Source organism: Ammodytes marinus (assembly GCF_949987685.1).
Source record: "Ammodytes marinus genome assembly, chromosome: 22".
Classification (NCBI taxonomy): Eukaryota; Metazoa; Chordata; class Actinopteri; order Uranoscopiformes; family Ammodytidae; genus Ammodytes; species Ammodytes marinus.
In genome coordinates, this window is record NC_137226.1 from 9,398,551 (window position 1) to 9,410,923 (window position 12,373).

Genomic DNA, 12,373 nt, shown 5'->3' on the forward strand with positions numbered 1-12,373 from the left:
GTTCGAAAAAGCAGTGGCGTGTGGGCCCCGGTTAGCTCTAAAGAAAGTAGACTGCAATAAAAAACAAATAAAAACGGATGCTGGTCTTCCACATTACATGTAGATAATTGAAATACAAGTGACAGCCTGCGGTCTCACTATGGGAGCAAACAACACCCGCCGCGTGTCGTTCGAGTCAGACGAGAACGAGAACATAACAGTGGTGAAGGGCATACGGGTAAGTGACAGTATACAAACCTGCTTATTTGTTAACAAGACATATGCTTTATGAATGCCTTAAAGCACCTTCAGTCATGACAATTGTGTATTGAGCTGGCTGTATCGTAAAAAATATGCCAGCAGCAAGAGCGTTATATGGTTTGTAAAATGCAGCTATGCTAAGTTGCTATCTTCGCAGCCTGGTTTTCATTCATTTCTCACAGCAACACATTAGTAGATGAACATAGAATATTACATTCGTGTACTATGGAGCAACATATAGTGTTAATATTATGAGGTTTGGACTCAGTTAAGTTTCTAATGTCCTTGTGGCAATGTTGACGTTGACGTCATTAGCCTCGTGCTCAGCTGCCTGTCACTCAAGGCGGGCATGTAGCTGGCTGTCATTTGACAGGCTGTTGCATTCTTGATCATGGTTTCTACATATCCTTTAAAAATCTTAACTCTTTATTGGTATCAATATGTTTGAAATCAATGTTTCAAAAGTATTCCAAATGCTAAAACATGGGGGATCAGAAAACAATCTATAATAATCTACAAACTATGTTTTTACCTTGTGAAAGATATTTTTCAACTTATGAGGTAGACCAACTTACTTTTTTCACTGGAACAAATAAGGCAGGTTTTATGCAAACCGTCCCTTTCCCGAAGTAATTGATGACATTCCTCTCTAAAGTTTAGCTTTTTGGGAAATGGGTCTTTCATTTTATTCAGAGTGGCATTTGAAAAGTCTTAAATCTAACTTGCATTAGGCTGTAGGAACCCTGGATATGACATAATGTTTTCCTTTGGGAGTTTTTTGTTTAAATGGTGAATGCATCTACATTGTGTTGAAGTGGGTGGCTATTTAAAATGGTTTCTTTCATCAGGTGGTAGCCACACATAGTTGTTCTTTCTGTATGTGCCACTGCCAGCTGAGGTTAAATAAAGATTGAGAGAGGCTTTGGTCGATCAGATAAAGGCTTTAGATGGCACGGCTCTGTCTATTATTACTTGTTTGGCTAGCCGACAAAGCGAGGCTAATGTTATCTTTCAGTGAAGTGTAATCTTGTTTGTGCCAGTGATGCAATCCTTGTCTTCTCAAGATAAACACAAGGTTAAGATAGTTTTCAACAGGAGAACAATGTTGGAAATGTCCTTCCTTCTATCTGTGAAGTGTGAAGCTAAAGTTGAGAGATGACTAGTTTAGCATAAAGACTCAACAGCTTTGGCCTGGCTCTGTCCAAATTTACAAATACATTCAGCTCACTTACTTACAATAACATTCTGTGTCTTGTTTGTTAAATCTGTAAACAAAGCAAACTGACAATGAAAGCTACAACGTGTTGTTTAATACGTTATCTGCAACCCTTTAACCCTTTTTCTTCTGCTCTCCTTTTTGCAGCTTTCCGAGAATGTCATCAACCGCATGAAGGAACCTATTGATCTCCCCAAACTTCGACATGCCCCTCCCACCGTTCATCCTGCCATGGCGCCTCTCTTCACTGCCCCCCCTCCACTCCTGACGCCAGTATCTCCTCCTCCCCCATCCGACCCCATCACCAGCCTGCCTCCTCCTCCCACCCCTCCTCCTGTTGTAGAACCTGTCGCACCTCCACCAGCCCTGGAGACTGTGGCTGCACCTCCACCTCCTATTCCTCAACCTCCACCTCCCACAGAACAGGTAGTAGTAGCAGCACCCACCATCATTGACATGGTGCTGCCGACAATGCCCGCAGCCGCTGGTAACACTGTCGCTACTCCTGCTTTTGAGCCTGTGGTGGCATCTCCTCCTCCTCCTACTACTCTTGCTCCCGCTGCTTTTGAGCCGGTCATTTTGCCTACATCCCTCCCTCCTTCTCCTCCTTCTCCTCCTCCCCCTCCTCCTCCTCCCGCTGAAGTTGCTCCCCTGATCCCTGCTCCCTGCCAGACTCCGGCGGTGGTGGAGGCCATTGCTCCGCTTGCTCTTCCTCCTTCCCTTGTAATCGACCAATCTCCTCCTCCCTTAATTGAACCCATTGCTCCCCCGTGTTTAGCTGAACCCATGCCAGCTCCTATTCCTCCTCCTCCTCCCTCTGTCCAGATTGAGCCAATCACTGCTCCCCGTTTCACCGAACCAGAACCTCAGCTCTCTTCCCCTCTCGTTTTCGAACCTGTCACCGTCCTGCCACCAATACCCTCAGGGGACGCCATGTTGTCCCCGCAGCCTGCTGCTGAGCCGCTTGCCACGCTTCCCTCCCTGCCTGAGTTTACTGCTCCGTGTGAACCAGTTGCACCTCCTCCTCAGCCCAAAGTGGAGCCGCCACCGGTAATCCCCGCTCCTGTCCCCGAGCCAGTGGTAGAGCCAGTGGTAGTGCCAGAGTCAAGTTCACCACCACCTCCTGCTGCACCAGCTGGTGAGTTCATGAAAACACTGTATTTGTAATGCATTTTAAGAAACAGATGGCGATTGGGAAAAAGTCGGTAAAAGTATTTTGCTTTATGATATATGTTGTTCAGTAATACGGTATTGAGACTGTGCAATGTTCCGGTGGTCAAGTTGATCAATGGTGACGAGGCCTAAACCAGCTTAGCGAGATCCCTCTTCGTATGCAGGATGGAGTATTTGTTTGAGGAAGAATTTCCTTTCAAAGTTAAAGCTATAGTGCGGGACTTTTTCATATAAATGAGTGTAGGTTACATTAAAGCCATCTCTGGATGAGTTGACACAAAGTTGAATAAGCATTTCAGCTGCACAAAAAAGTCTCTCTGTATTTTTCAGTATGGCAGAGTTTTCGAACTAGTGTCGCCCCCTGAGACTGGCACATGAGCTCAAGAAGCGCCCACAAAAATCTTGATGAACAGCAGACGGAAAAGAATCCATGCGCGATCAACGAAGGCTTACCTCATGTAAATGTGCCAGCAGTGTTGTTGTAATTCCTCAGAATTCCTCATGGAGGCAACCAAAGTTACACACTCTATCTTTAATACAGTTGAGTTCAAGACCAGAAACATTTTTAAATCTCGAAATGTCCACTTCATTTTTGCTGGTTTTCGTCAAGTTGTGATTTTTCACCTATGACGCATCCGGACAAACTGCGTTTCTCTTTCCTCCAACAAGAGGCTTGGGCGACCTTCATTTATGAAACCTGAAGAAATGTGTCGTCCTCCTCTGTAATGGCTCATTTCATCCTGGCGCGCTCCTTCAGTAGAATGCTTAATCAAAAGGCAAAGGTAATGAGGGAGCGACCTGTCCGTGGATTAATTTAAAGTCAGCTGCATTGAATTTTAATGATGTTTATTGTGTGGGTGTTTACTTGGAGCCTTCTTAAGCTTTTCGTCTCCCAAGTTCTCTTGCCATTCATAATTAGTCTTCATTTTAAAAAATGGGCCTCACAATACCCTCCGTCGTTTTATGATTTATCGCCATCCCCTAACTTTTAATGAAATGATTAATTCTTTCTTGTAATGGTGTTAATACATCGATGCTGTAATTAGTGGCCCTTTACTGTGGAGCTCTAGCTGTCACCACAACCCTTCTCTTTCACACATAGTGAGGCTAAACTCAGCAGTCTTCTTAATTTCGGATAATTGTATCCATGTTCTATTACTCCTCCTTCATCAGAGCAGCTATAATAAATATTTTAATTTAGACAATGGATTATATGAGGAGGACAGGACTTATGTATGTGTTCATATGTGTTGGTTTCCAGGTCTAAAAACCCATCACACACTACTTGTCCAGTCACAAACAGCAGGCACACAATGTTTGTCAACTAGCTGTTGAACATAGGGAGCATTTAGCCACATAGCATCCAGATGGCCATCTGGATTGGTTGGAGACCAAAAACAGACCTAAAAGAATATTTTTTCCCCCTGAAACGTACCTACACCAGATGACCAGATACACAACTCGAAATAAATGGTAAAGTTATTCTATGTCTTTTGGATGTAGTTGTATGCAACTATAATGTTTTGTCATAACAAGCTTATAAGGTTTATAACCTATTATGTTATATATTTAATTACCTTCATATGTCAATATATTGTGTGTTTTCAGTTAGTTTCCACTTTTTCCTTTTTCACACATAGAAAAGTTTGTTTTAGCCTTATTGTGACTTCGGTGTGGCGACCCCCTTTTTTCTCTTGACATATCCGGCAGAGGACATTTGAATGTTACCTGTTCATTACACAGTTCAGAGCAGGACGCGGGGGCTGCTTTTTCCTTCAGAGGGTGGCATCCAGGGTATGGGCAGGCTTCCCCATCCTTGACTGTGCTCAATCAGTATGCTAATTAAAAAAGGGCCAACTTATGCCACGCCGCACTGACTCCAGTGATTAAAACGACACCTCCGCAGTTTCACACAACAAACCACCAGGCCTCATTAAGGGGAAGGAGGTGGTGGGCGTGCGTCTGTATGTGTGTTACATTTTGATTTGGACCTAGAGCTGTCGGCGATATGACACTGAGTTTTGTGTGTGTGACCCTCTTGTCTTTTTCTTTCTGGGAACATTAGTAGTTAATAAAAGTACATGCTAATTTGCTAATAATGATTAATACAACAATATCTCACTTTATTTTGGAACAAGATGTGAATTTTTTGAGTGTAGTTACGGGGCTACTTCTCGTGGCACATGGTGTCCGTGAAGGATTACAAAATGTACAGAACTTTTTCCTCCTCAAGTGGTCCAATATAAATGTAGGTTCCACATGTTTCTGTCAGAGAACATTTGGGTTGTCATTGCTATGTCTTTTCAATGTCCATCCTTGACCATGGCTGAAAAAGAAAGACTGATGGAAAGCTTGAGAAGTGGCAGAGGTCTTCCAGGAGAAAATAGGGGAGAAAAAACCGCTAAGAGAACTTTCTTTCTCTCCTTCTTCTCTTTATATGCACAGTACATCTGCAGTGTTGTTGATTGTGAATGTGTGTTTGACACGGCTGTATTTGAATGATATTATCGCGATTTTCCAGTTTTGTTCATGTCATGCATTGGCCCTTATGTTTACCGTACTTACAATGATATCTGTTGGCATACTTAGGTATTTTGTATATACTATCCTTGCAAGGTCACCTCACAGCTTAATTTGTACCAGGCTCACCATGTATAATGTATGGTAAAAAAGAAACCCAAGATGATGGATCAGGTATGGTTTTTTTAAGGAACAGCAAAAAAAAATGTCACAATGAATGTGAATGTGAATCTCGTTAAAAAAAAGTTGCAAAGTTCAGCCCAATCCTGAAAGGGTAAGGCCTTAATGAGGCGGGCATTGATTATGTGTGTCCACGAGAGTTGGCTATCGAGTGAGGCTCTCAGCAGGTCAGCTGTCTCTAAATCATGGCCCCAGTCAGAATGTGCGCTGATTACACCATAGTCAAGGTTGAACCTCCTACACCTTCTCCAATGTGCCATAAATATTCATACACCATAGCCCACACACTGCGCCGGACTAATAGCCTGCTTAAAGATGTCTCCCAGGTGCAGCACGGAGTATGGAGAAAACGGTAGATAGACGAGAAAAAAAAAAATGGATAAAATGTGAGTGACTTGGTGTGTGTGTGTGCATACATGCTAGTGTGAAACTTGTAAATGAGAATATCCCTTTCCTTTTTGAAACAGATTTTTTTCTTGTTATCAGTGAGATCCTACTTCATCTTGTGAGATTGAATTAACAGGAAAAAAAGTGTGTGAATACAAGCAAATCAGAAATGGAACCTGCTGGAAGCTTGCTCTCGGCGCTTTTTCTTTTTTTTTCTTCTCCTTTTTCTGTTTATAACACAAGCGGAAGGTAGCGTGCCATCTCGACTACGCGCCAGCTAGAAACGTGAGGAAGTGGTAATGTTACAGATTATGCCCTCCACGCGGGTCCCGGGGTTAATGAAACTTCTGATGAGAAACGCAATTTGCCTTCGTCTATTATCTCCAGCGCCAATAGCCCGTGCTCAGCCGCATCTCCTCCTCTATGGGTTTTCTTCTTCTTCTTCTAGAGGGTTTAGCGATTGGCGGGAGAGGAAAGGAGGGAGACATGTCTAAAAAAAAAAAAAAAAAAAGATGATGAGTTTTTAATCTTTTTAACATTTACATGTCCTACTCAGGATTGACACGGGCTCTGTCGATCTGGAATTGTCTCTGACCCTAACCAGCCCTCCCTCAAGGACCCCAGACAGTGTTTATCATATCAGAACCTGTTCTCTGGCTGACCCTTCAGGCCTGCTCGCTATCTGAAGCCTCACTCTGCAGGCCTGGAGAGGATTGTGGGTGATAAATGAGGAGGTTGCTTTGCATGGGCTTGCCTAAACTTGGAGGAAAAATATGTCCTTTTCATTGTGCTAAAGGGTCTATATTGTCAATGCAAGTGTAAGATATTTTAAAGGGCAGTTGATATAGAAATGCCAATTACCCGATGGAAAAATGTCATAACGACAGGGCTCAACCTCTGATTTAAAGTGCCACTAGAGTTTGTCGTCAATAACAGCGTAGTCACTGAAGATCTTTGGAGGGAATAGTAAGTAATTGAGGACTTTCGATCAAAGGGATTTCTGCACTGTTCTACTGCTGCTAGTTTCAAAGCAGTCGAAAGCTGAAGTACTGTTTGTACTCATGATCACAAGTTTCATCATGGAGAGGGGCAACATTAGCTTGGGTTTCACTACGGCTTTGTTGTTGTGAGTTGGAAGAAATGCCTAAAAAAGGGGCTTTTTACCTGAGGTGTTGGAAATATTGAAAAAAATGAAACATCACAATTTTCAACTTAATGTCACGTTGCTTAGGGAATGGCCTTCAGAAGATAAGGTATTACAGAAATGTGGATGTGATGATATAGCAAGTACAGGGAATGGTTATATATTTCACTTAGAACTATGTAGTCAGTTCAGAAAATGATTGAAATTTGTATTTGAAGAATGATTTAGAGTTGCCAATTTTCACATGCAGGCAGCACACATTGAGCAACAGTTACAGTATTTGGAGTCATTGGTGAATGCAAGTCCAATATTCACTCTCATTTATATCATTTATCTTTTATTACTCCTAAGGTAATAAAAGATAAATGGTGCAAAGACTGAACAAAACTGTCAATCAGCTGGCCATGAAACCAAAACAATTAGCTTAAAGACACAAAATAATTCTATAGAGCTGTCAGGATGTTAGCCCTATAGGTGGTCTGGTTTCTGTCGGAGTTCTTTCCATACTTGTAATTAGGCTCTCCTTTTTTGAGGTGGATCAATCGGGCTTGTGAGTGCTGTCAGCCAAGATGGATATTCTTTCGTCACGCCCCGGACAGTATATGAAAACGGTCTCTGTCTTTGAGAATGCACTGTGTGACGAAAAGTTGTCAAACTGTCTGTCGCCACCTCTGTTTGCACTGCTGTTTCTTCTGAAGCCCCTGTCATGCTAAACCTCCCCTCTACCTGACGCTTATTCATTCTCTACTGTAGAAAATAGTTGTCGTGAGTTCTGGGAGTTCTTGTTATGTGCGGTTTGAGAAGAAAACGTGTTGGAAATCAGAGAAAAGATCAGGTTAACTTCATTCTGGTTTTGTGGCTTTAAGCAGGACTTTCTCACAACTGCAAATATTTATAATTTGGAATTTGCTGTATTTAATGAGTGACATAACAAGTGGAACTTTATTTCATTCTTCATAGAGCAAAGTACATAGGAGGCACTGAGCTCTTTCTGTAATGACAAAAATATAATTTCCGGGGTAAATATGAACTTACTGTGAATGGATGAGAATGACTATCATTGTTTTCAATAAAGAAATGATTCTGCAGTATTCTTTACCTTTTTATTTTAACAATGTCCTTAGAAACCTGTTAAGTAGAGTACGCCTTGTTAATTGTTTATTTTATTTTGTCTTTGGTTTGTGTGTTCACTTTTTCAGTTGTGTGTTTGTGTTCCAATCCAAAAATAAAGTATTTAGCCTAACATTTAAATCAGGAATTAGTGTGTGTGTGTGTGTGTGTGTGTGTCCACATCCACATCCACTGGCCTGCTTTTTCCAGGTAATAATTGACTCTGACAATAGGGATTATCCCATCTAACTAATGCAGTGGGAGAGTAATCCTGACACACTCAGACCTGTCACTGCAGCGCCGCAGCACACCGCATGGCACTTCTGTCTTCAGAGCACGTTTTGGCCCCGGTCGAGGGCTGGCATCTTTACTTTCATGCTTAATTACCTGCCAAGATAGAGCGGCGGAGACATGGAATCATACATGTATGACGTCCCTGACATGAATATATATATATGTAGACAGGGTGGTGTGGAGGATGTAGGATGTGTGTGTCTCTTTGTGGCCGTGTGTTTAAGCTGTATAGGCTTTTTTGTTTGTTTGTGTGTTGTGTCGGTGTGATATTATGCTTTAATACCTTGGGGCCTTGCTTCTATTGACACCCACACAAGCACAAACAATAAAGTATATAGCATGGCAGCCTGAGGGCTAAGATTTGTGTCTCACATGGCTACACTCGCAGAGAGCACAGAGAGAGAACACATTTAACTCTACAAACAGAGGAATGTTTAGCATTTTTGCATAAAAAACGATTTAAATGATTAATTGATGATCAAAACAGCCGCCTGTTATTTTTCTGTTGATCGTCTACATGATTAAAGAGACAATAGTTTCAGCTCTAGTAACAACCCAGATCATAGTAGTATTGTTTTCATTGTACCGTTGTTGTTGTTGGAAGGTTCATTATGAACTATTCATTTCTTTTTATTTAATGCAGATTTTCAAACACCTGGCAGGTCTCATTCCATCCTTCCCTTCTTTTCTCCTTTAGACACTCTGACTCTATTCAGTGTCCGAACAAAGGCACAATATGTCTGACAGCAAACAACAGCTGCGTAGTTACGAACATCTCTCTCTAACTGTCTCTCTCCCTTTTCAGTTGATGAAGATGCCCTGAGGAAGAAGATCACAGACGAACTGTATAAAGACATGGAGCAGGACCGGGCCAAGGCAGAGCAAGACCTGCAAAACTGGTTAGGACAGACACACACGCACACCCAAACACAGACAGAGCTTTGGAGTTGAAATTTCTATTCTTGTTTTTTCTGAAAGTCAAAAATCCCAGAATCTCCTTCCCTTTAGCTCTCCCCCCCCCACCTTCCTCCCTCCTTTGCATCATGATAGATTGAACCGGGGTTTGCCGCGCTAGTGTCAATTCCTGTTCTGAGATTTCATTATAGACCCAAGACATTTTCGGATGTGACCGTTTCCCTCTTTCATTAATAGTCAAAAAGGTCAGCACCAGTCTTTCCGATCCCCACTGTGCTTCCAATCCACCTCTCCTCCGAAAGCACATCAGCACTTTTTTTCCTCCTCTATCTATTCTTCTCCTCTCCTTCTCTTGTTCTCACCGGATCAATTAATCATGCCGGAGAAAGGAGGGCGCCATGCTAAGGTAATTTCCTGGGTGTTGAGTGGGTGATACATTAGCCCTGCCTGATGAAGAAAATATACTCTTCGTGTTAGGAGTACATTTCTCTTCTCTTCTCCTCCTTTTCTGACCCTAAAGAAGCAGGTGCACATGCCATAATGTCCGATAATCAGCCCCCCCCCCCCCCCCCCTCAATAGGCCTGGATGATCTCCAGCAGACCCTGCTGAATGTGAAAAAGTGTTATTAGCCACTAAACAACACACAATTGTACTGCATGGGGGGGGGGGACACATTCACATAACCAGTAGGAGGTAGTCTTAGCCAAATATTAACCGTAGTTTTTGAGGCTCATTCAAGGAGAGAGAAAAACAAGTGGGTTCTTCAAAATCATTTGTTTATAGATTTTTTTGATGTAACTGCTTACTGAGGATCACTTATTGATGTCTTTTCAGAGGAGTAAGTACTTCAAAAATGATGCCCTCCTTGCAAATAATGGCTTTCATCCCTCAATTTTTCTCGGTGCTTGGCATGGGCTGTGTTTACACTTGAGACTTAACTAAACATGAAATGGTAAATAAACCATTACCGTTAGACAGACTGCAGATACAAATGTTTAATGTTGCCTTGTGTGCCGTTTGTTTTAACTTTTTTGGTTTAGCACATTATTCAAATTGTGTTTTTTTGTCTTGGCATGTTTCTGCAGAACAGACCCAAAGCAAGACTTTTCACCACATCACAATGTTTGGAATTCATTTTAACTAGCCCTTCTTGCCATTCGCAAGGCCATACTCTGCTTTTGTATCACCACAGTTTAGCTTTTCTATTAATTTGATGTTATGGCAGGTAAAGGTGACCGATGATTTATTTCAATTGGAATAGATGAGCCTGTCAAACCATTGTAATGGTATAGGCTAGTTCACCTTTTCACAGTGCAGGCAATAATTACATGGAGTGTTTGGTTGTTGAAGGCAAATGAGGCACAGACAGTGATTGTGGCCATAGCTGTGTTGAACATTTTAAGCAAGGACACTGGATAGCTATTTCAGCAAAATAACTAAGAGGTCAGATATGTGTGTGTGTGTGTGTATCAAAGCTCAGCTAACAAGGACTGCACAGTGCCTCACTAGTTCTAGAACCCTGCAGTGATACAACTGCACAGCTTGAACACAGAGAATAGGAAGAATATGTGAAGCCCTCAGGTCATTGCGAATGAACACGCATACATGTAGACACACACATGAGATACATGAGGCCAACATCTCAAGGTCATGTTCAACCTCAACAAAAATTGCCCCTGCAGTTTGCCTGTTTTAAAATGTGTCTCTCATTATTTCCAAACTTAGGATAGAATGGAAGTATCATACTATCTAGTAGTGCTTCATAGGCACACAGATCTACGGAATTTTCTAGAAGTAGCGTTGTTTAGTCCGAGGTAGTCTTTATTCGGTTTGGCTTGAGGGGCCATGCTTGAACCCCTGAGATCTGGCTTTGTATGTTTAGCATTTGGTAGAAATGAAGGAAGGCTCTATGAGGAACTCATTTGGTGCAGCCTAAACTAATTTGTAGCAAGGAGCGGCTGCAGGGAGTAGATTTGCCCCTTCCCGCCTCTCTGTGAGGCATCCGAGCAGAACCACTAAGAGAAACACTCGGAGAGAGGGAAGGAGGGATGAGGGAAAATAAACTCTCACACCATCCTTCCTCTTCTCCCTCGACCTTCCTCTTCCTGCATCACCATTCAAAGCAGCTATTTCTCTCTCGCTTACTCTCTCAGGTGTTCCCCTCATCTGCCCCCTTCCTTTCTCTTTCTCCACATTCCTTGTATAGCCGTCTCTTATGTCTGTATCTCAATGTTCTTCCTCTATATCTCATTCGATTTTTCTCCCCGTGTTTTTCACGTCAACATTTTACCTCCCTCTCTTTCAATCTCCCTCGACACGAAATTCAAGTGTTTGAGTGTCCGACGCTTTAAAGGTTAGTCGTTGTTGTGAAACTTTTGCCCATTATTTCAGCGTATATAGTCAAGCAGCTTGTGTTGGCTTGTGCCATTATAATTGCATGTCAGACTTTTGAGTGAGAACACTGACCTTCTGTCTTCTCTCCCCGCTAACCAGGCTGCCTGTTAAATTCTTCATTGCTCCCAAGTCAGACACAGACATAGACTCGAGCCTGTATTTATGTATATATTATATACACTCAACAAAAATATAAACGCAACACTTTTGTTTTTGCTCCCATTTTTCATGAGTTGGACTTAAAGATCTAAAATTCATTCCAGATACACAATTGTACCATTTCTCTCAAACATTGTTCACAAATCTGTTTAAATGTTTGCCTGGAAATCCAGACCCTGATATCTTGAACGATAGAGGGTCTGGCCACGATCAATAGTAATTTCCAACTCAAGGGGCGGCTCCTACTCGTGCATTTCAAATGCCACTGCACGCAGTTGGATAGCACTACAACCAATCAGAGCGACGTATTAAGCCCTGTTCGTTTAGCGAACAGCTGTTAAACTGTTAAATTAAACGTTTGCCGTTGTCGGTCGGCAAAACAGAACATTCCACTTACTTGCTAATGAAAGATTTGAGTGCCGTCTTCCAAATCGTTAAGGGTCGAGGCCAAAGCAGTCTCAAACTCACACAACATATCCGCAGCGATCTTTGATGTTTACTATCACGGCTTCGACGTCGCATGCACGTCACTGTCGTCATCCGGTTACGTCCTCCCCAGAGTACCATATAAAGGGCTCTGGCGCGCCCATATTAGATAGAACCAATTGAAACCATCAGCCAGATTTCTGGTTTTCTTGAT

At 42.3% G+C, this 12,373-nt stretch overlaps 1 protein-coding gene across 2 annotated transcripts in view; it reads left to right on the forward strand.

Annotated features, from left to right (window-relative positions):
* chchd3a (coiled-coil-helix-coiled-coil-helix domain containing 3a) overlaps window positions 1-12,373 on the forward strand; it is a 65,146-nt gene continuing 52,773 nt past the window's right edge. The window contains exons 1-4 of one of the 2 annotated variants that reach the window (XM_080051338.1): window positions 1-217; window positions 1,604-1,885; window positions 2,486-2,594; window positions 9,070-9,163. In XM_080051338.1, the coding sequence (XP_079907464.1) occupies window positions 140-217; window positions 1,604-1,885; window positions 2,486-2,594; window positions 9,070-9,163 (563 nt within the window). In that variant the 5' untranslated portion in view covers window positions 1-139. The remainder of the gene's footprint in view (window positions 218-1,603; window positions 1,886-2,485; window positions 2,595-9,069; window positions 9,164-12,373) is intronic. The other variant, XM_080051339.1, reaches the window with a different exon arrangement.